The sequence below is a fragment of the Chelonia mydas genome, chromosome 7 (assembly GCF_015237465.2).
Source record: "Chelonia mydas isolate rCheMyd1 chromosome 7, rCheMyd1.pri.v2, whole genome shotgun sequence".
Lineage (NCBI taxonomy): Eukaryota > Metazoa > Chordata > Testudines > Cheloniidae > Chelonia > Chelonia mydas.
Genome location: NC_057853.1, coordinates 89,285,859 through 89,307,535, shown reverse-complemented (window position 1 = coordinate 89,307,535; position 21,677 = coordinate 89,285,859). Strand labels below are relative to the sequence as shown.

Below are 21,677 nucleotides of genomic sequence, written 5' to 3'. Positions count from 1 at the left end.
GGGTGGTAGAAGTGGCCAGCAGGAGTGAGGATGAGAAGAGCCGAACCAAGCAGGTGGGTTTGTTTTCCGACCAGATCTGGATCTGACATCTCTCCCATTGAGTTTGGCTCGGGTTGCAGGGTTCTAAGCCAAATTCTGCCTTGAGTTACTTTATACACTGTCTGTATCCTGATTGGAGTCAGAGGCATTACATGTGAAAAATCAAAACTTTTGGAATTTGTCCAGTTTTCCTTCTAGGCTACTGAAAATTAAAAACAAAACCTCAGACTTACAGAGTGTACTGTGCCATCAGACTAGCAATAGCATATTCGTTGAAAAGTTCTACAGGTTTTATAAAAATGTTACTTCCTATCTTAAAAAAGCATCATATCAGGTGTCATTAAAATGGTTTTACACTGCTTTCCAAATGATAGCTTGTCTAATATATTTAAGTTATGTCTCTCTCATCTGGAGGTATTCATCTTATTGATTATCTTAGGGACCCTGCTTGACTTGGCACCTTGCCTAAGTCTCAAGGGTCTAAATGGTGAAAAATGCCTTTTTCCAGTGGCTCTTCACTCTGTCCTCCCAGGTGAGGATCTGACCGCAGAGATCCATCCAGGCTAACATAGCTCACTGTATCTGAAAATAGCAACAGTGCAGAGACTCCAGCCTGGATAAAATACTGTAGTGTTTGCCTTGTTAGTGGTCCAGACTGCCATGAGTACATCACCTCTCTGCTGTGCTACCTCGGCTAACTCCTAATCCACTTCCATTATCAAGTCAAGGCCTTGGGTTTGATCTTTCTTGCTGTCAATGGTTCAAGGCCCAGGTTCTCTGTCCGAGACCTCCTTAACAACTGGAAAAAAATGCAGCTCAGAAAGCTCAGGGCAAAGCAAGCATGTCACAGCCAGACATACATCATTCGCAAAGGGAGGGGTTCAGCTGCGGAACAAGCTTCCAGAAGAGGTCAGGCTAATCCAGAGTTTGACCACTTTTAGCGCACGTTGCAAAACCTCTTTAACAAGGCCTTCCACCATTCCAGATTTGGGGGTGAGAGGTGAAAGGGGAAAACCACACACAAATATCTATCCCAAAACAGAGCTGACTACCAGGCAGGGCAAAGAACAGAAGTCTCAATCTACTAGGAACCATGCAGACCTAATGTATCAGGGAAGTACTTAGATATTACAATGATAGATGCTGTGGAAAACTAAGGCAGATAGTGGCTGAGTCTAGTTGGAAAGTTGGGGAATCATTGATTTCCAGTGGCATGAAACTTTTTATTTCTTGCCTTATGGAACTGTGAAATATCAGACTTTAAAGATCTGATGCCTTTACTGCTATAAAAAAAAAGTTTTCACTGGGCCAGGGTAATATTTTGGAGAGAAGGAGAAAACATACAAAAAAAAACCTGCTTAAAATAGGGGTGACTGTTTGAAGCTGCTCATTGGTTTGGAATATTACAATAAATCCTTAGGATCTGGGTTAGTGGGCCGACAATGTAATGATAGGTAATTGATGATAAACTGTACAGGACATCTTTTGTAAATACCAGAGGAAGCAAAGTTGCACCTGTTAGAAGATACTCAAAGTCCAGCTCTGACATGATCTAGAGCTTTCACAAGAGAAGGAAAGTGGGCAGTAAGTTAAATACTTTTAGCTCCAGACATCATCATTTATCTTCCTGCCACAGTAAGTCAGAATTTCCAACTGATGTGAAACTTTCCAACAGGATTGCAATGGGGAGAGCTAGGTGGGTATATTGTCTTTCCCTTGTAAGAGACCAGTCCTTATGAAGTAGTGAAAAGTAAATATAAGGTCATTTTTATTTATGTAATTTAGTATTTATGTAATACATTAATACTAAACATATATAGTTCAGCTTCAAACGCCAGTTGAATATGTTATAGAAGACAAAGGTTATATAGTTTGTGTGTTATGCCAGTCTAATTGCTATGGTTAACAATTAATGCTGCGGTTACTGTTCTTCCAGATAGTTAGCATATATATTTTGTTTGATTTTTAGCTTCTACGAGGACCTTTTGGCCCATGGTGTGTTGAAGCCATTGACTGCCCCTGTGGAAGGCATGGTGATGGAAGAAGGATCTCACAATTTTGTGACACCTCAGGGAATCTCTTCAATTGTCAAGCATTATTTAACAGAGTCAGGTAGTCTTATGTAATTAAGAACTCTCCGATAATTATCCTTCCTTTGATCAACAGGGAGTGACCCAGGCTCCCACCCACCTTTTGAAACTACTGTCACTTGAATGTGATAGAAAGTTTTCCCTTGCACCCCAGGCTTAGTATACCCTCTGGAAAGGGGTCTGAATGCAGTGACACTGCACTGCTCCCATGTCCTTTGGTCAAGGAAGCTTGGTAGCTGAGTGTAGGATTTGTATATGTGAGACTTCGCATGATGGATTGGAAAGCATGCCTTATAGAGATGGACTCCAGGAACTCAATCCTTTTAGCTGAACAAAGTGAGGATTAAGGGGTGACTTGATCAGTCTGTAAGTGCCTACATGGGGAACAAGTATTTGACAATGGGTTCTTCAATCTAGCAGACAAAGTTATAACAAGAGCCAGCAGCTGGAAGTTGAAGCTAGACAAATTCAGATGGGAAACAAAGTAGTGAAGGTAACTAACCATTGGAACAGTGTCCAAGGTTTTAGTGGATTCTCATATCACTGAGAATTTTGAAGTCAAAATTGGATGTTTTTTCTAAAAGATATGGACTAGTTCAAACAGGGCTTATTTTGGAGAGAGTTCTGTGGCCTGGGTTATGCAGACTAGATCATCACAGTTGTCCCTTCTGGCCTTAGAATCTAGGAATCTGTCATGGCACACTAGCATTTTGAATGGATATGGCTTGAAACAGTTTATTTGAAGCTGAAAAAGACTAGATTCTTTTTCATAAAAATGTTTCATGCTGACATCTTGAAGATGTTTAAATGGGTAACGTCTAATTTGCAAAACTTTAAAAACCAAGGAAACCAAGTCTCTAATCTTGTAAGCATTTACACACATGTAACTTCAGCTGAGTGAGCAGTCCTGTTAACTTCAATGGGACTGCTAGCATGTGTACATTTATGCACATGTTTAGGTGTTTACAGGATTGGAGGCCAAAGTTATATTTGCACTCTTTGCTTTATCAATATAATCCAGATCCTTTAGGATAATGATAATTTTGCCATTTAATTCTGTGGGAGTAGGATCATACCTTGAGTGAGAGGTTTAGGGGGAAATTTGAGTCACATAAATCTGGAGTAACTGCATCTGACCAGAATTTGGAATTTTTAAACTAATGTATAGTATTGGTTTAAACAGTGTTCAGTTGATGATCTGGGAATCTATCAACTGACTGTAAAGCCTGGTGCTGAAAAGAAAGATTTATTAACTGTTAAACAGTTTCACAACATGTACTTGTGATATAAAGCTGTACTATATTTAGAATTGTTTACAAAAGACTAAGGAGCAGATAACCAAGCTGATATAAACTGTCATAGCAGCATTGCTGTTTTTCTTTGAAAAGCAGTGGATTTGAGTATTTTGTTACAGTATTTAGTGTGTGTTCTTCTCTCCATGTTGAGATAGTTATTAATATTAACACTTTTTTCATCTGTTGATGTTGCAAATCTGTTATAATTGTGATCATAATTCATTAAGTTTTTACGCCCCAGTCCTACTAACACTTAGGCGTGTATCTTAATCATGTGAGTAGTTCCACTGATGGAAATGGGACAGATTAGGTGCTTAAAGTTAAGCACATGCTTAGCTGTTTGTAGGATCAGGACCATAGTTTTGATTACTTGTGGAAGTTATTCTGATATTATGCATGTTCTCTACTATCTGATACAGAATTGTATGTATTAAACTATTCTTTTTTGAAGCAGGTGCAGATGTCTTCTATGAACACCATGTAACACAGATCTACCTCAGAGGGGGGAAATGGGAGGTCTGCAAGAAAACAGGATCCCCAGAACAGTTTGACATAGTTGTTCTCACAATACCTGTTCCACAGATTCTTCAACTTCAAGGTGACATTGTGAACAGTAAGTCTTCCTACAATAAGTATTTAACACAGAATAATAATTTATAGTATGCTATAGCAAAGAACCTCTGAGTTTGTGACCGGTTCTCATTTGCAGAAAGAAGGAAATATTTTGTGGATGCTGTAAATCAAGTAGGGGTGCTTTGTCCAATAAACATCAGATTATGTTTTTACAGGCAATATCTTAACTGAAACCCAATTTTCGGAAGAGAAAAATCTGTTCTTTTGGAAAAAATGAGAATTCTGATCTGTAATTTTTATATTCATAGTAAAAACTGGGACAGATCTGTATTAACTAGAATTTTTTGTTTGGCTCAGTGGAGGAGAAGAGATTATTAGATCCCAAAATATAAATAGTCCCTCAGCAGTCCCTCAAGTGGCTGTTTACTGGCTTACTGCCTCCTTCAAGGCCTCTGGTTACAGGAGTAAATAAGCAGCCTTCTAACTGAGAAGCTTGTTGGGGTGAGCAATGAATACAATTTTAGTAACATCTGCAGTTTCAGGAAAAGTTTATGCTGCAATTAAACAACTGCAGATGGCCCATGTCAGCTGACTCAGCTATAGGGTTGTTTCTTTGCAGGGTAGACATTCTGGCTCGGATCCTGCAAGCCCAAGTCAGCTGATACCGGCCAGCCGCAGGAGTTTAATTGCAGTGCAGACATACCCTCAGAGACGTGAAGTCAAAACCAATGGTGGCCTATTGATTGACCAGGACTAGCCACTGAGGGCATACTGCCCAAATATTTTAAGTCCTCAGTTGACTCCCTGTGCACTATCGTATGCTGATCTTTAATGCACATAGATGACTGGGACCAGACTACCTTAGAGACTGCCTCGCTTTTCACTGCCTACAAAACAGTGAATATCAGAGACATAAGCTACCTGTGTCCAGAGTGAAACAGTAGAAGCAAAGGGTGCAGCTACTGCTAGGCTATGGAATAGAGCAGGGCAGAAAAATTTGGCAAATAGTAAATTTCCTGAAAAAAAAAAAAAAAAAGCAGCATTTTTCAATGCACTGAAACCTTTTGTTGGTTTCTTGTGTTGAATTCAATGAATAGCTTTGGCTGAGGAAAAAAAACCTGAAAACAAGAATTTCAGAAATGTTGAAACTGATCATTTAAAAAAAAATGCATTTCTAAATGAGAAAAGTCAAATCAATTCAACATTTTCAAACCCCCAAAAACGCGTTTCAGTAAGCAAACAGAACAAAACCAAACCCAAATAAATCAACTATTTGCTCAGCTCTATTGTGGAATATCCTGTCAGAGAATATTAGCATGAGCTCTAGTCTGACTGTTTCCAAGCCCTACATAAAGCTAATCCACAGTAACCGAACCTAATGAACAAAGAGGAGGGGAAGATAAGGAAAGAGCAAAGAACAAAATCTCAAGTATAAGCACCATGTCTAGAATAACAAAAGCAGAGTCCATGTCCGATGACTGGAGATAAAGGAAAGTATTTTCATTCAAGTCTAATTCCAAGCGCCATTCCTTTACTATGGGACAAATAGTGCTTTGGTGACTGTGGAAGAGTCTACTCACCATAGGAGTGTCTCTCATGGCCGGGTGGCATAGCAGCCTCTTCTTTGGTGCCCCCTGCCAACAGCCACTCCAATAGTGTAACAGAGCTCCTTTTCCTTTGACTTGGCCCTCCAGCCAGGTCACTTTTAATCCTACCCCTTCCAGGGTAAACCAAGCCCAACACCCCAATAGTCTGGCAGCATTGAACCAGAACTTTAGCACAAACTTTGGGATTTGTGGACCTTACAGCCCTTGGCTCCAGCAGCTTAACACCACACCCTAGGGGGTGTCATTAGAGAACTCAGGCCCACCCTCTACTCTGGGTTCCAGCCCAGGGATCCTGTATGAAGCAAATAAAGTCTGTTTGTTCAGATCCTCTGCTATATCTTTGGGGTGCTTTTTACTAGTCCTATCTCATTAGTCTCTTCTTCAGATCCCCAAAAAGGGGAACCAAACTAGTTATGATAACCAAAAGGTCCCAGACCAGACCAGACCAGACCAGACCAGGCCCAGCTGCCCCAAAGAAGCATTGATCTTAGCCAGGCCTTCCTTCACAAGCCTAACTCAGGAAATGCATTCCCTCTACCAGTCACATTTTACTGAGCTGAGCCTTTCCTCTTTATCTCCTCCCTCCAGGCTTGATGCCTTACACAGGTGTAATGGGGTGGGGCTGATTGGGCTCACAGGCTCTCACTGTTAACCCTTTTCAGTCAGTGTGGGGTCTGTGTACCCCATCTCAGTGACCACCTCTGCCATTCGTGACTTTATATACTCTCTCATAATTCCTCTTACCATACATAATTCCCCTTTACCATACTAAATAATCCTGTTCTCTTTAACTCTCATTTGGAAGAGATCACTTCTAATTGTCAACATAAACAACATCATGCTTCTAATAATTTTTGTAGCCCACATGTAGACCTCTTGTTTTATTAAATAAAGTTGTTTTGTTTGAATATTTAGGTTTGAATGTGGGTTTTTTAAATACAAAGTTATACTGATGGTAGTTAAAACAACAACAAAAAACCTGGCTAAGACAAGTCACTAACCTAGCCATGGACTTTAGGCGTTTGCTAAAAAGAGTACAGTGATATTTTAATAATTTGGAGTAGATTAGAAATGGGGTATAGATCAGAGAGAGGAAGAAGGACTTTGTCTATATAATAATATCACTATAGAGAAATACAATAAAGTGACTCTTTGACTCGAGAGAAAGAAAAAGTGAGATATCAAAAATTTGGAGTAAATTGATTGGGAGGCCAACATTCCCAAGAGAGTGCTCCAACAGTTATGGTATTTGCTGTGTAATTAAGAAGAAAGAGTAGTGGAAAGTGTGTGTGAAGATTGTCAGTCATCTGTAGTGGATGAATTGATGTATGGCCAAAAACAGTTCTGCTGTCAAACTACTGGCTGTATTTGGAAACAGTGTTTTCACAATAAGTCAAGTTATTTTTCTTTTAACTGAAGGAATATCTCAGGTGGAGTGAAAAATAAGGGGAGTAGAAAGGAGGTGTAAGATAAACATGAACATTGCTAGTATATATTTATCAGGACTGGGCATGCAAGCCAATGCTGGTTTAAAATTGGGTTTGAAGAGTGCTGGGTGATGAACCAGGGTTCATAGGCATTAAGTAGCATATAAGCTATAACTGCCATCTACTGGTTAGAGCTGAAATGGTTTTTCAAAGTAAATTGAGTTGGTGTTCAATTTTACATGGACAGAATAGCTGGTAAAAGAATATACAAATAAAGAATCAAAGTCTATTTTCTGTACTAACACACACATCATTTATGTAGACTCGCCCAACTGGATAGGACACTAGAGTCGTGTCTCTTAGTTGGATGAGTTGCAAATGTTCAGTTCACAGCTTTTTGAGTACAAGTGAATGTGTGTTTGTGGTGGTTTCAACAATATGTTTAATGACCTCAGAGTGACCGTGGATTTCTCTCTAATCAGCAGAAGAAGGCACTTGTCCTTGCAGGAATCAGTTGAGCCAAACCAATGTCAGGGCTTGAGTGACCAGACAGTAAGTGTAAAAAATCGGGACAGGGAGTGGGGGTAATAGGAGCTTATATTGTTATACCAATAAAATAAAAACCAGCAGGATCTTATTAAAGGGGAAAAGGCAAAGTACCACATTATTGTGACTATAGAAAGAATCATAGTAAGCAGTTAGTTATAGCTATAACATTCCATTCAATTTCATATTTATTCACACATTCATTCATACACACACACACACACACACACACACACACACACAGGTTCTGCAAGGTTGTTATCATAGTTACCAGCCTTAGAGTTGCTCATGCCAAGCCACTGGCCAGGTGGCCTGGACATGAGGAGGGAGCAGGGCCTTGTCAGATGCTCATCTGATGCTCCTGGAAGTTGGTTTGCAGAATCAGACCCCAAAGTTCTCACTTTCTAGAGTCCATTTTTATAGGAATTTATTCCTATGTCAGTCTGTGGGAATTGCTTCATCATGCTGTTGCTGAATCAGTCAGCAGATGGCACACTCCTGACGGCTCTGTGCTGCCAGATGTTATCTTGTTCTTTGGTTTTCCCATCCTTGAGGCTGTTGGGTGGATTCCAGTCTGCCGTCCGGGGGTCCTCTGGTTATTTCCACTTGACACCTTCTTCAGCTGATGGACACTGGATTCTTAGGCTGGCACCTCCCTGATCATTCAGTTATTATCCACACCAAGCATCCATCCACATACATTCTCTATCTCTATTTTAATCACAATTGTTAACAAAGCAAGATGAACACAACAAAAGGGCGGGGAGTCTCTGGGTGCTGTTTCTGTTTTTACAGAGTATTGCTTTGAGTCTCTCTCTGTGTGAGTAGTTGTTGTTACAAAGAATTGCTTTGAGAACAGACTCTGTCTTAGAATGTACTAACACAATTAGCCGCTTGCAAGTTTCAAAGTGTAGTGTCTGTTCTTATCAGTTTAGTCTCTTTTGATGAACACTTCCAACACCTGCTCTGAAGATGGATTCTCCTGCTGCCATTTTTGAAAAAATTGATGCTGCTTTGAAGATGTATTCTGCTGCTGGTACTTTGGAAGGAAATCCTCTCTCTGCTCCTGAGACATCCCCAGCTGCACCATGTACCACCACTGCTGCTGCTCCACAGAAGGTCTCTTGGACAATGACTACAAAGAAGATCCTAGGGGCCTCCAGGACATTGCAGAACAGCAGCACGAAGGGGAAGAACGGTGGCTGCTCGAAGGACCCCCTCCGAGATGCTGTTCCAGTAAGATCCTGCATCCTGAGGACAGCCTGTCAGGACATCACAACCATCACAACATCTCCCCCGCTCCCCAGCAGCACCAGCCGCCGAGGGACAGCCCCCCCTGCCTTACAGCAGCTGCCGACGGAGAGCCCCCCCGCTTTCCAGCAACACCAGCCGGCAATGGAGAACCCCCCCAGTCTGCAGCTGCAAGATGTTCTGAGGCGACCACGTCCCACCCCCGCAGCTGCCCAGGTCCCTGATGCTGGTGGTGCTCTCGCTGCTCTACAAACCATCAGGAGAGGAATCTCCATAGACGGGACCAGCATCTCTCCAGAGACCACCCAGAGGGACCCCAGGACCTTGCCAGATGCCCGCCCAGCCGGACCTTTCGACCCAAGCGCCCACACGAGGATGAACCAGACAGCGATACCGCTGATGCTGCTGGAACCACCCTTCTGCAAGGTAATGAGGACACCATCTACCTGCAGTACCCCCTCCCTGCGGACGTGCTCATCTGCCCCATCTGCTCTCCGCCCTGAAGCTTCTCACGAACAAGGTCAGCCTCCCAGACTACTGCACTGGGCAGCACAGCATGGGGAGGAGGTGACCAGCCCTCTGTGGAGAAAGAAGTGGTTCGGGACTATTTAGAAAAGCTGGACGAGCACAAGTCCATGGGGCCAGATGTGCTGCATCCGAGAGTGCTAAAGGAGTTGGTGGATGTGATTGCAGAGCCATTGGCCATTATCTTTGAAAACTCCTGGTGATCGGGGGAAGTCCCGGACGACTGGAAAAAGGCTAATGTAGTGCCCATCTTTAAAAAAGGGAAGAAGGATGATCCTGGGAACTACAGGCCAGTCAGCCTCACCTCAGTCCCTGGAAAAATCATGGAGCAGGTCCTCAAGGAATCAATTCTGAAGCACTTAGAGGAGAGGAAAGTGATCAGGAAGAGTCAGCATAGATTCACCAAGGGCAGGTCATGCCTGACTAATCTAATTGCCTTCTATGACGAGATAACTGGCTCTGTGGATGAGGGAAAAGCGGTGGACGTGTTGTTCCTTGACTTTAGCAAAGCTTTTGACACGGTCTCCCACAGTATTCTTGCCAGCAAGTTAAAGAAGTATGGGTGGGATGAATGGACTATAAGGTGGATAGAAAGCTGGCTAGATTGTCGGGCTCAACGGGTGGTGATCAATGGCTCCATGTCTAGTTGGCAGCCAGTATCAAGTGGAGTGCCCCAAGGGTCGGTCCTGGGGCCCGTTTTGTTCAATATCTTCATAAATGATCTGGAGGATGGTGTGGATTGCACCCTCAGCAAGTTTGCAGATGACACTAAACTGGGAGGAGAGGTAGATACACTGGAGGGTAGGGATAGGATACAGAGGGACCTAGACAAATTAGAGGCTTGGGCCAAAAGAAATCTGATGAGGTTCAACAAGGACAAGTGCAGAGTCTTGCACTTAGGATGGAAGAATCCCATGCACCGCTACAGACTAGGGACCGAATGGCTCAGCAGCAGTTCTGCAGAAAAGGACTTAGGGGTTACAGTGGACGAGAAGCTGGGTATGAGTCAACAGTGTGCCCTTGTTGCCAAGAAGGCCAATGGCATTTTGGGATGTGTACGTAGGGGCATTGCCAGCAGATCGAGGGACGTGATCGTTCCCCTCTATTCAACATTGGTGAGGCCTCATCTGGAGTACTGTGTCCAGTTTTGGGCCCCACACTACAAGAAGGAGGTGGAAAAATTGGAAAAAGTCCAGCGGAGGGCAACAAAAATGATTAGGGGACTGGAGCACATGACTTATGAGGAGAGGCTGAGGGAACTGGGATTGTTTAGTCTGCAGAAGAGAAGAAGGAGGGGGGATTTGATAGCTGCTTTCAACTACCTGAAAGGGGGTTCCAAAGAGGATGGATCTAGACTGTTCTCAGTGGTAGCTGATGACAGAACAAGAACAATGGTCTCAAGTTGCAGTGGGGGAGGTTTAGGTTGGATATTAGGAAAAACTTTTTCACTAGGAGGGTGGTGAAACACTGGAATGCGTTACCTAGGGAGGTGGTGGAATCTCCTTCCTTAGAAGTTTTTAAGGTCAGGCTTGACAAAGCCCTGTCTGGGATGATTTAGTTGGGGATTGGTCCTGCTTTGAGCAGGGGGTTGGACTAGATGACCTCCTGAGGTCCCTTCCAACCCCGATATTCTATGATTCCTCCTCCTCGGTGGCATCACCAGGCACCTGAAGAGATGCCACAGCAAGCGGGTCGCCTTCAGCTGTGCCCTCTACAGCCTGCCCTTCGAGACGCAGAAGCAATGCAAAACGCACCAAGTCGCCTGCAGGAAATGCCTCAAGGGAATAACACAGTCTCCTGCCCCGGCTCCCAGCCCTCCTGCTGCGCGCCGGCCCGCTGCTCCTGAGCCTCAACAAAGAAAAGTGATCTTGCAAGCTGCCGTCAAGAAGCCTGCCCCCGTCGCCAGGCCAGCGGAATGGGATGCTGCGATCAAGAAGGTACCTGCTGCCTCTGGGAACATCACCCAGGTCCTCACCAGCAGGAGGCCCGTCTCACCCTCTCATGTCGCCAAGCAAATCTCCATATTGAGATGACTCAGTGCTACCTTGCCACCTGTCCAGCACGTCCCCATCCCCAGAAGGATCAGCGCCCCACCCTGCATAGCTGCTCGAGATCCTGTTGCCGGACGAGCCAGCGCCACCCCTCAGACCGCCCTGTGAACTCCAACTGCCAGAGGAGCCAGAGCCACACCTCAGACCACCCTATGAGCTCCAGCAGCCAGAGGAGCCAGTGCCAAGCCTCAGACCACCCTGCGAGCTCCAGCCACCGGAGGAGCCAGCACCATGCTCCAGATCGCCCTACAAACTCCAGACGTTACTGGAGGAACCAGCCCAGCAGCCACAGCAAAGAACCGGGCCTTCATCGCCAGACAGCCCAGCACGGCCCCCAAGTCCATTCTGCGGGACACTGCCTATGGGAGATCTCACGCTCCAGCAGCAACCGCCCAGGCAGCAGCCACTCATAGAAGGACGAGCGGTGTCCCAGCAACCCCCGAGCCAGAGTGCGTCTCTCCAACCACTAGCAACACCAGCATCCCGCCAGAGATCCTGCCCCAGCACCCAACCGAAGGGAATTCTGACCCACGAGATAGACGGCAGGCCGACCACGCAGGCTTTGAGCCTGCACCACATGAGGTCAAGGACCATGCGGGCCAGCAGCCGATGGTGAGGGCTGCCACTGCGTGGCAGACTGCCTGGACCGAGGAGCTACAAGCGGCAGCTTCCTTTGACGAATTCGACCTCCTCGTAGACAGACTCATCCAAGACCTGTCTGCGGAAATCACTCCCAGGAGAAGTTCGAACCAGGAGAACGCCCCGCCTGCCCACAGAACTCCTGCTCCAAACCACAACACCACCACCAGGGGAGCCAGAAGTAGAGACGCCAGCTGCCGCTACGATCCAGCAGCGGCTTCAAGGATCCAAAAGCTGTACCGGGCAAACCACTCCAAGGCCACGAGGGAGATCCTAGATGAGCCCTCACCCTACTGCACAATCCCATCTGAGAATCTCTACAGCTACTTCAAGGATGTATTCAACTGCATAGCCTGGAATGACGCGCAGCACCCACAGTGCCTCCGCCCCCTGCCCCGTGTCGACGAAGCAGGTGTCCTGGAAACTGACTATACGCCCAAGGAAGTGATGGCCAGACTCTCAAAAACAAAAAACACAGCTCCTGGGAAAGGCGGCATCCCCTACAGCTCCATGAAGAAGCAAGATCCTGGCTGCCTGGTCCTTGCCATGCTCTTCAACCAGTGCAAGCGATTCTGCCGGACTCCCAGCTCCTGGAAGAAGACCATGATGGTACTGGTGTACAAGAAGGGCGAGCGGAATGACCCCAGCAACTGGAGGCCCATCTCCCTCTGCTCCATGACGTACAAGCTCTATGCCAGCTGCCTGGCGTCGAGGATCACGGAGTGTTCGATGAGTGGGGGAGCCATCAGTGCCATCCAGAAAGGCTTCATGTCTTGCGAGCGCTGCTATGAACACAACTTTGTCCTCCAAGCCACCATCGAAATGGCCAGAAGGGCGCTGAGGCAGTGCACGGTAGCGTGGCTCGACCTGGCTAACGCCTTTTGGGTTCATGCCCCACCACCACATCTTTGCCACGCTCCAGGAGTTTGGGATGCCAGAGAACTTCCTTCGTGTGATCCGAGAGGTGTACAAGGGATGCAGCACCACCATTCGCTCGTCGAAGGGGAGACCGCCAAGATCCCAATCCGGAGTGGAGTTAAGCAGGGCTGTCCCCTCAGCCCCATCATCTTTAACCTTGCCATGGAGCCGTTGCTGCGAGCGATCTCCAATGGCACAGATGACTTCAACCTCCACCGTGAGAGGGTGAGTGTCCTGGCTTACTCGGATGACCTGGTCCTGACCGCGGACGACCCAGAGAACCTTCAACGTATGCTAGATGCCAGCAGTTGAGCTGCCGATTGGATGGGGCTCCGCTTCAATGCAAAGAAGTGTGCAACTCTCCACATCGACGGCAGCAAAAGGGACTCGGTGTAGACGACAGGGTTCCAGATCCAGGGCAAGTCCGTCATCCACCTGGCAGAGGGGCAGGCGTACCAGTACCTCGGCACGCCAACGGGTTTCCGTGTCCAGCAGACACCCGAGGACACCATCCAGGAGATCTTGCAGGATGCCGCCAAGATCGACGCCTCCCTGCTAGCACCATGGCAGAAGATAACTGCCCTGAACACTTTCCTGATCCCCTGCATCTCGTTCATCCTAAGGGGATCCACCGTGGCGAAGGTACCCCTCAACAAGGCAGACAAGATCATCCGGCAGCTGGTGAAGAAGTGGCTGTTCCTTCCCCAGAGAGCCAGCAATGAGCTGGTCTACATCGCTCACAGGCACGATGGTGCCAACGTCCCCTGCATGGGCGACCTGTGTGACATCGCAGTGATCACCCATGCCTTCCACCTACTGACGTGTCCCGACTCCATGGTAAGGAACATCACGGCAAATGCCCTCCATGACGCAACAAAGAAGTGGATCGGCAGAGTCCCCTCCAACCAAGACACCGCCACCTTCCTGAGCAGTTCCCTGGATGGCGAATTCGGACGGGACGGGCGCGACATCGCTTCACTGTGGTCCCGCGCTCGCAATGCCATGCGTTGCCTGGGGAAGCGCATCGGCTGCCGCTGGGAGTGGTGCGAGGAGCACCAGGTGCTGGGAGTCCTGGTGCCGCAGATCAGGTCCGACGACAATGCCATCATCACCCCGAGTGCCAGGGGCATGCTGGAGAGGACCCTGAAGGCGGCCATCCACTCGCTGTACATGGAAACCCTGAAGCGTAAACCGGACCAGGGTAAAGTGTTCGAACTGACCAGCAAGTGGGATGCCAGCAACCGCTTCCTCGCCGGGGACGGCTTCACCCGTTTCACCGACTGGTGGTTCATCCACCGTGCCCTGCTTAACTGCGTCCCGCTCAACGGTGACGTCTGCCACGGGAACCGAGACAAGTGTTGCAGGAAATGCGGCTACTTCAACGAGACCCTGTCCAGAGCCTGGCAGCTGCGCCACAACACGATCCAGAACCGCCTGGTGAAAGCCATTGCACTGCGTTTGGGGGAGGTTGCCGTGAACTGCGCCATCCCCGGTACTGACAGCCAGTTGCGACCTGACATGGTAGTCACCGACGAGGCCCAGAAAAAAATCATCCTCGTTGACGTCACAGTCTCCTTTGAGAACAGGAGCCTGGCCTTCCGCGAAGCCTGAGCTCGTAAGCTGGAAAAATACGCCCCCCCCGGCCGACATCCTTAGAGCGAAGGGCTACGAGGTGCAGATGGATGCCCTGATCGTCGGAGCCCTGGGTGCTTGGGACCCCTGCAACGAGCATGTGCTGTAGACCTGTGGGATTGGTGGATGCTACGCACGGCTCATGTGGCGCCTCATGGTCTCGGACACCGTCCGATGGTCCAGGGACATCTGCATTGTACACATCACTGGCCACTGACAGTACCAGGAGATGTGAGCCGGTACGACATCATGCATCAACTATGGGAAAGGGACTGAGAGACTTTTTCCATTGGACCATATGAACTGGAACCATAAACTCACTGACCATTAAATCCCACCAAATGAGGGTAAATCCATCCTCATCATCATATCCACTCATTATACTCCACACCTGAACATAGCCATTATGTGAACAACATACCCCCGTATCTCAATGTCTGTACTTTGACCCGTTAAACTTTTACCCCCAATCGGGGAGATTGCAGATTATGTATTCCTTACGCCACCCGTTCCTAAACCAAATTTTGCACCCCTTGATAATCTGTACCTTATTCCCTGATAACCAGAAACTTCTATGCTTAAACTCTGTACTGTTTTCTTTTACTTCAACATCATCTGTACTAACACAGTTAGCCGCTTGCAAGTTTCACACAGAGAGGGAGAGAAACAGTACCAAAAACCAAGAGACCTCTTAATTAGTAATACCCTGGAATTTAAACTGTGGGGAATCAAACTCATTTGTGATTTTAATACAGAACTTCTTTAATATGATCCAACAATATAAGAAAAAGACCCAAAAATCCGGACTGTCCCTATAAAATCAGGACATCTGGTCACCCTAGTCAGGGCAGCTATGGCTGCACCAAATCTGCCTGAGTAGCTGAAGAAAAGTAAAATCTAGCACCATCAACTGAAGCTGCCAGCTGGTTTGCTCTTGCAATGCTTATACTACAGCAGGAGTAAATGTGCAGCTATAGATGTCCTTGAGAGAGGCAGAAGTGAAGACGGGGACCTTTCTGAAGGCCCACCTCACTCAAGGTTAGCAGTCTCCTTTGAGGCCACCTAATGCTTCACCGGCCATGACAATTAGTTCAGCTGTGGTGGTATATGTGGCGGCATTGTGCTGAATTACCCATGTTTCCCTGCACAGCTGTGCAGATGATTCCCTTAATCAAGGCCTGACAAAATTGTGTTCCTGGTTAGTGAATTACTCTCAAAACCTAAAGATGGTACATTTCTATTAATGTAATGCCTAGGAGCTCTAGTCTAGTCTAGCTCAGTACCCCATTGTGCTAGGTGCTGTACAAACAGAACAAAAGACAGTCACTGCCCCAAAGACATTGCAGTCTAAGGGTATGTCTACACTACGAAATTAGTTCGATTTTAAAGAAGTCGATTTTTAGGAAGCAGTTTTATACAGTCAATTGTATGTGTCTCCACTAAGCACATTAAATCAGCGGAGTGCATCCACAGTACCGTGGCTAGCCTCGACTTTTGGAGCATTGCACTGTTGGTAGCTATCTCACAGTTCCCGCAGTCTCTGCTGCCCATTGGAATTCTGGGTTGAGCTCCCAATGCCTGATGGGGCAAAAACATTGTTGCGGGTGGTTTTGGGTACATTTCGTCAGTTGACCCTCCCTCTGTGAAAGCAATGGCAGAGAATCGTTTTGCACCTTTTTTCCATGCAGACGCCATACTGTTGTCAGCAGACGGTGCAGTAGGACTGCTAACCGTTGTCGTCATCCACCGCTTCCGCTGCAACTCTGCTCTCCTGGTGCCATGAACCCACCTCGCAGGTCCTCTCGTTGTTCTGTATAAATATCTATTCTCGTGGCATTTGTTGTCATCCACCGCTTCCGCTGCAACTCTGCTTTCCTGCAGACAACATACCACGGCAAGCATGGAGCCCGCTCAGCTCACTGCTGCTGTTGTGAGCATTGTAAACACCTTGCACATTATCCTGCAGTATGTGCAGAACCTGCAAAAGCAGGCGAGGAGGCGACGATAGCGTGATCATGATAGTGATGAGGACATGGACACAGACTTCTCTCAAAGCACGGGCCCTGGCAATTTGGACATCATGGTGGTAATGGGGCAGGTTCCTACTGTGGAACGCCGATTCTGGGCCCGGGAAACAAGCACAGATTGGTGGGACCGCATAGTGTTGCAGGTCTGGGACAATTCCCAGTAGATGCGAAACTTTCGCTTGCATAAGGGCACTTTCATGGAACTTTGTGACTTGCTTTTCCCTGCCCTGAAGCGCAAGAATACCAAGATGCGAGCAGCCCTGGCAATTGAGAAGCGAGTGACGATAGCCCTCCAGAAGCTTGCAACATCAGACAGCTACCGGTCAGTCGGGAATCAATTTGGAGTGGGCAAATCTACTGTGGGGGCTACTGTGATCCAAGTAGCCAACGCAATCACTGAGCTACTGCTATCAAGGGTAGTGACTCTGGGAAATATGCAGGTCATAGTGGGTGGCTTTGCTGCAATGGGATTCCCTAAATGTGGTGGGGAGATAGATGGAACGCATATCCCTGTCTTGAGACCGGACCTCCTTGGCAGCCAGTACGTAAACTGCAAGGGGTACTTTTCAATGATGCTGCAAGCACTGGTGGATCACAACAGACTTTTCACCGACATCAACATGGGATGGCCGGGAAAGGTGCATGACGCTCGCATCTTCAGGAACTCTGGTCTGTTTGAACAGCTGCAGGAAGGAACTTACTTCCCAGACCAGAAAATTACTGTTGGGGATGTTGAAATGCCTATAGTTATCCTTGAGGACCCAGCCTACCCCTTAATACCCTGGCTCATGAAGCCGTACACAGGCAGTCTGGACAGTAGTAAGGAGCAGTTCAGCTATAGGCTGAGCAAGTGCAGAATGGTGGTAGAATGTGCATTTGGATGTTTAAAAGCTCGCTGGCGCAGTTTACTGACTTGCTTAGACCTCAGCGAAACCAATATTCCCCTTGTTATTTCTGCTTGCTGTATGCTCCACAATATCTGTGAGAGTAAGGGGGAGATGTTTATAGTGGGGTGGGAGGTTGAGGCAAATTGCCTGATGGCCAATTACACACAGCCAGACACCAGGGCGAATAGAAGAGCACAACTGGGCGCCCTGCGCATCAGAGAAGCTTTGAAAACCAGTTTCATGACTGGCCAGGCTACAGTGTGACAGTTCTGTTTGTTTCTCCTTGATGAAAACCCGCCCCCTTGGTTGCCTTTACTTCCCTGTAAGCCAATCACCTTCCCACCCTTCAATCACTGGTTTCAGAGGCAGTAAAGTCATTATTGTTTCAAAATCATGCATTCTTTATTAATTCATCACACAAATAAGGGGAAAACTCGCAAGGTAGTCCGGGAGGGGTGGGTGAGGAGGGAAGCACTGGGTGGGGTAGTGGATGAGGGAAGGCGGGAAGGACAAGGCCACACTGCATTTCAAAACTTATTGAATGCCAGCCTTCTGTTGCTTGGGGAATCCTCTGGGGTGGAGTGGCTGGGTGCCTGTAGCCTCCCTCCCCACATTCTTGGGCATCTGGGTGAGGAGGATATGGAACTTGGGGAGGAGGGCAGGTGGTTATACAGGGGCTGCACCGGCCGTCTGTGCTCCTGCTGCCTTTCCTGCAGCTCCACCAGACACCTGAGCATGTCAGTTTGTTCCCCCATTAGCCTCAGCATTGCATCCTGCTTCCTCTCATCGCTCTCCTCCCTCCTCTCAATGCGTTCATTTAACGCTTTCCTGGATTCTGCCATTGTTTGCCTCCACGCATTCTGCTGAGTTCTTTCAGTGCGGGAGGACTGCATGAGCTCTGAGAACATTTCATCTTGAGTGCATTTTTTTTCGCCTTCTAATCTGCGCTAGCCTCTGGGACGGAGATGATAGGAGGAGCGTAGAAACAGCAGCTGCGGGAGGGAAAAAAGGGAGAGTAGTATTTAAATGATACATTTTAGAGAACAAAGGAAAGACTATTTCACACTGAATCAAGCGATTCACATTACATAGCACATGTGCTTTTGGTACAAGGTCGCATTTTGCCTCTTATATTGAGTGCCTCCTGGTTTGGTGTGAGACATCACACGCTCGGCTGGGCAACAGAATTTGGCTTGCAGGCAGCCATGGTAAGGCAAAGGGTTTCGGCTTCTTCAGCCTTCATAACATGTGGGAACTGTTTCAAACAGCAGTACCCTCCATTCCCATACCAAGCAAAGCCCATTGGGTTGGCCATTTAAAAGGAGGGGCTGTGGTTTTGGGTGAATGTGCAGCACAACCCAACCTCCCCCTCCCCCTCCCCCCCCCAGTTCTCTTGGATGATCGCTTCCCCTCGCCCCCCCACTGCATGGCTAGTATCAGGGAAGATCCCTGTCAGCCAAACACGAACAACTTAGCATGAAAGGGCCTCCCCGCACCGCGTGGCTAACAGTGGGGATGATTTCTTTTCAGCCAAAGGCAAATAGCTCAGCAGGAACGGGCACCTCTGAATGTCCCCTTAAACAAATTTCCCATGTTTCAACCAGGTGATCATGAATGATATCACTCTCCAGAGGTTAACACAGAGAGTACCTGTACCAGGAGAGCTTCATGGAGATGTTCCTGGAGGATTTCAGCTCCATCCCCAGACACGTTAACAGACTTTTCCAGTAGCTATACTGGCCACAAATGCATCCCAAGTTTCAGGGCAAATTAATCATTAAACACGCTTGCTTTTAAACCCTGTATTATATTTACAAAGGTACACTCACCAGAGGTGCCTTCTCCGGCTTCATGATCCGGGAGCTCGCCTTGGGAGGGTATCGGCTCCAGGATGATGAACAGTTCCTGGCTGCTGGGGAGAAGGAATTCTCCGCTTGCCTGCTGTGTGCTATCCTCAACCTCCTGCTCCTCATCTCCCTCATCCACAAAATCCTCATCCCTGTTACGTGAGGACTCCCCCCTTGCAGGTGTCCACAGACAGTGGTGGGGAAGTGGTAGGGTCCCCCGCTAGAATTGCATGCAGCTCATCATAGAAGCAGCATGTATGGGGTCTGAACCACAGCGACCGTTTGCATCCTTTGTTTTTTGGTAGGCTTGCCTCAGCTCCTTAACTTTCACGCGGCACTGCTGTGTATCCCTGTTGTGGCCTCTGTCCATCATGCCCTTGGAGATTTTGGCAAATATACTGGCATTTCGTCTTTTTGATCGGAGTTCTGCCTGCACGGATTCTTCTCCCCATACAGCGATCAGATCCAGTGCCTCCCGTTCGGTCCATGCTGGAGCTCTTTTGCGATTCTGGGACTCCATGGTCACTTGTGCTGATCAGCTCGCCACGCTGGCCAAACAGGAAATGAAATTCAAAAGGGCTTTTCCTGTCTACCTGGCCAGTGCATCTGAGTTGAGAGTGCTGTCCAGAGCAGTCACAATGGAGCACTCTGGAATAGCTCCCGGAGGCCAATACCATCGAATTGCGTCCACACTACCCTAAATTCGACCCAGCGAGGTCGACTTTAGCGCTACTCCCCTGGCCGGGGAGGAGTACAGAAATCTATTTTAAGAGCCCTTTAAATTGACAAAACAGGCTTGGTCATGTGGACGGGTGCAGGGTTAAATCGACCTAATGCTGCTAAATTCGACATAAACTCGTAGTGTAGACCAGGGCTAAGTATCTGTTATTAGAACTGAGATTGCATGTTTTGTTTGGAGTGGAGGCATGTGTGTGTCAGCAGTGGCTGTGGAAGAGGTAACAGAGGAGGTGAAATCATAGTTGTGAATTGCAAGAGAAGAGCTTCGGATGTACCTATTGTGTTGCTGAGATATTTAGGGCTATGCTGGTGATTTATGTACCCAAGCCTTAACCGGTTTCAGTGAAGCTTTTTGTTTTAGTGGATTTAAGTTGTATAATTGTGTAAGTGCGAGGCAGGATATTTTGAAGAAAAGGAATGGTTTAGAACTAAGGCTTGAGATGCCCTTAGTTTAATTGCTCTCATCGCAGGACTTTGATACACTACAAGTCAGAAACTGAAGCCAAGAGACAAAGAGAAGGCTCAGTGGCATTGTAACATTGTTACCATGGTTTCAGAGTAGCAGCTGTGTTAGTCTGTATCCGCAAAAAGAACAGGAGGACTTGTGGCACCTTAGAGACTAACACATTTATTTGAGCATAAGCTTTTGTGAGCTACAGCTCACTTCATCGGATGCATTCAGTGGAAAATTTTCAGTATTTTCCACTGAAAACTTCCGATGAAGTGAGCTGTAGCTCACAAAAGCTTATGTTCAAATAAATTTGTTAGTCTCCAAGGTGCCACAAGTCCTCCTTTTCTTTTTATTGTTACCATGATAAATATAGAGCTACTTAAAGAAGAAATGTGTGATAACTGTAATGAGGGAAGGGGAGGTGTGACATTAAAGGGAGATAAGTCACCTGTCCTCAAATCCACAGAGAGCCCTAATCATGCTGTTAGCCCCCACATTCAGCAATACATTCCTTTGCTTTCTGATGTATCATCATCCATCTTTTGACAAATTCTTAATGAAATTAAAATATATATGGCTCTAGACTGACTGCCCAGTTGCTGCCCTTTCACCAGGTGCTGTGTTCTCCCTCTCTGCTGTCACTCTGGCCTAGAGGTCCTCAGTTAGGTCCTCCCCGCACTGCTAGCAATGGTTTTCCTTTCTTGGCCAGAATGAACCAGGATTTTGTTCTGAGAACCTTTGCTCACAAACAGTGAGTCTCTAGCATTGCTGCAAGCATTCCTATCCATGCCAACTGTGTAAATTATGCTAGACTCAACCGTGTTTAAACGTGTTTGTCGCTATCACCTACTGAATGGCTTTTGATAAGATATTGTTTGTACAAACCTGTAAGTGAGGATTGTGAAACGAATGTGGTGCTAGAGACCTCAGAGGTTTAGATCGGTTAGTGTGTGCCAGTGTTTACATCAAAAGTTAAGAATCTACTAAAGTGTTCATTGATCTTGAATGCAGCAAATTGCTAATCAGATGTGTCTGACAAGTCTTTTCCTTTCAGAACTAATCTGACTTGTTCCTTCTGTCTCCTTTAATATGGAAATGCTCTGTTCTTACTGTACTTTTTCCCCAGCTTAGAAT

General features: G+C 47.0%; 2 protein-coding genes across 12 annotated transcripts in view; one reads left to right on the top strand and one right to left on the bottom strand.

The window, feature by feature from the left end:
* The window catches only part of LOC102940789 (lysosomal acid lipase/cholesteryl ester hydrolase), a 38,827-nt gene extending 32,641 nt beyond the window's left edge, over window positions 1-6,186 (bottom strand). The window contains exon 1 of the mRNA XM_043550752.1: window positions 5,578-6,186. Within this exon, the coding sequence (XP_043406687.1) occupies window positions 5,578-5,595 (18 nt within the window). The 5' untranslated portion in view covers window positions 5,596-6,186. The remainder of the gene's footprint in view (window positions 1-5,577) is intronic.
* The window catches only part of RNLS (renalase, FAD dependent amine oxidase), a 146,951-nt gene that overhangs the window by 2,442 nt on the left and 122,832 nt on the right, over window positions 1-21,677 (top strand). For 8 of the 11 annotated variants that reach the window (XR_005226312.2, XM_037905720.2, XM_043550742.1 and 5 more), the window contains exons 3-4: window positions 2,009-2,151; window positions 3,876-4,037. Coding sequence is in view for 10 of the 11 variants with exons in the window: in XM_037905720.2 (XP_037761648.1) it covers window positions 2,009-2,151; window positions 3,876-4,037 (305 nt within the window). In the remaining variant the exon portion in view is untranslated. Of the gene's footprint in view, window positions 1-2,008; window positions 2,152-3,875; window positions 4,038-11,016; window positions 14,945-21,677 lie in introns of those variants that run through there. The other 3 variants (XM_037905722.2, XM_037905717.2, XM_043550739.1) reach the window with 2 other exon arrangements.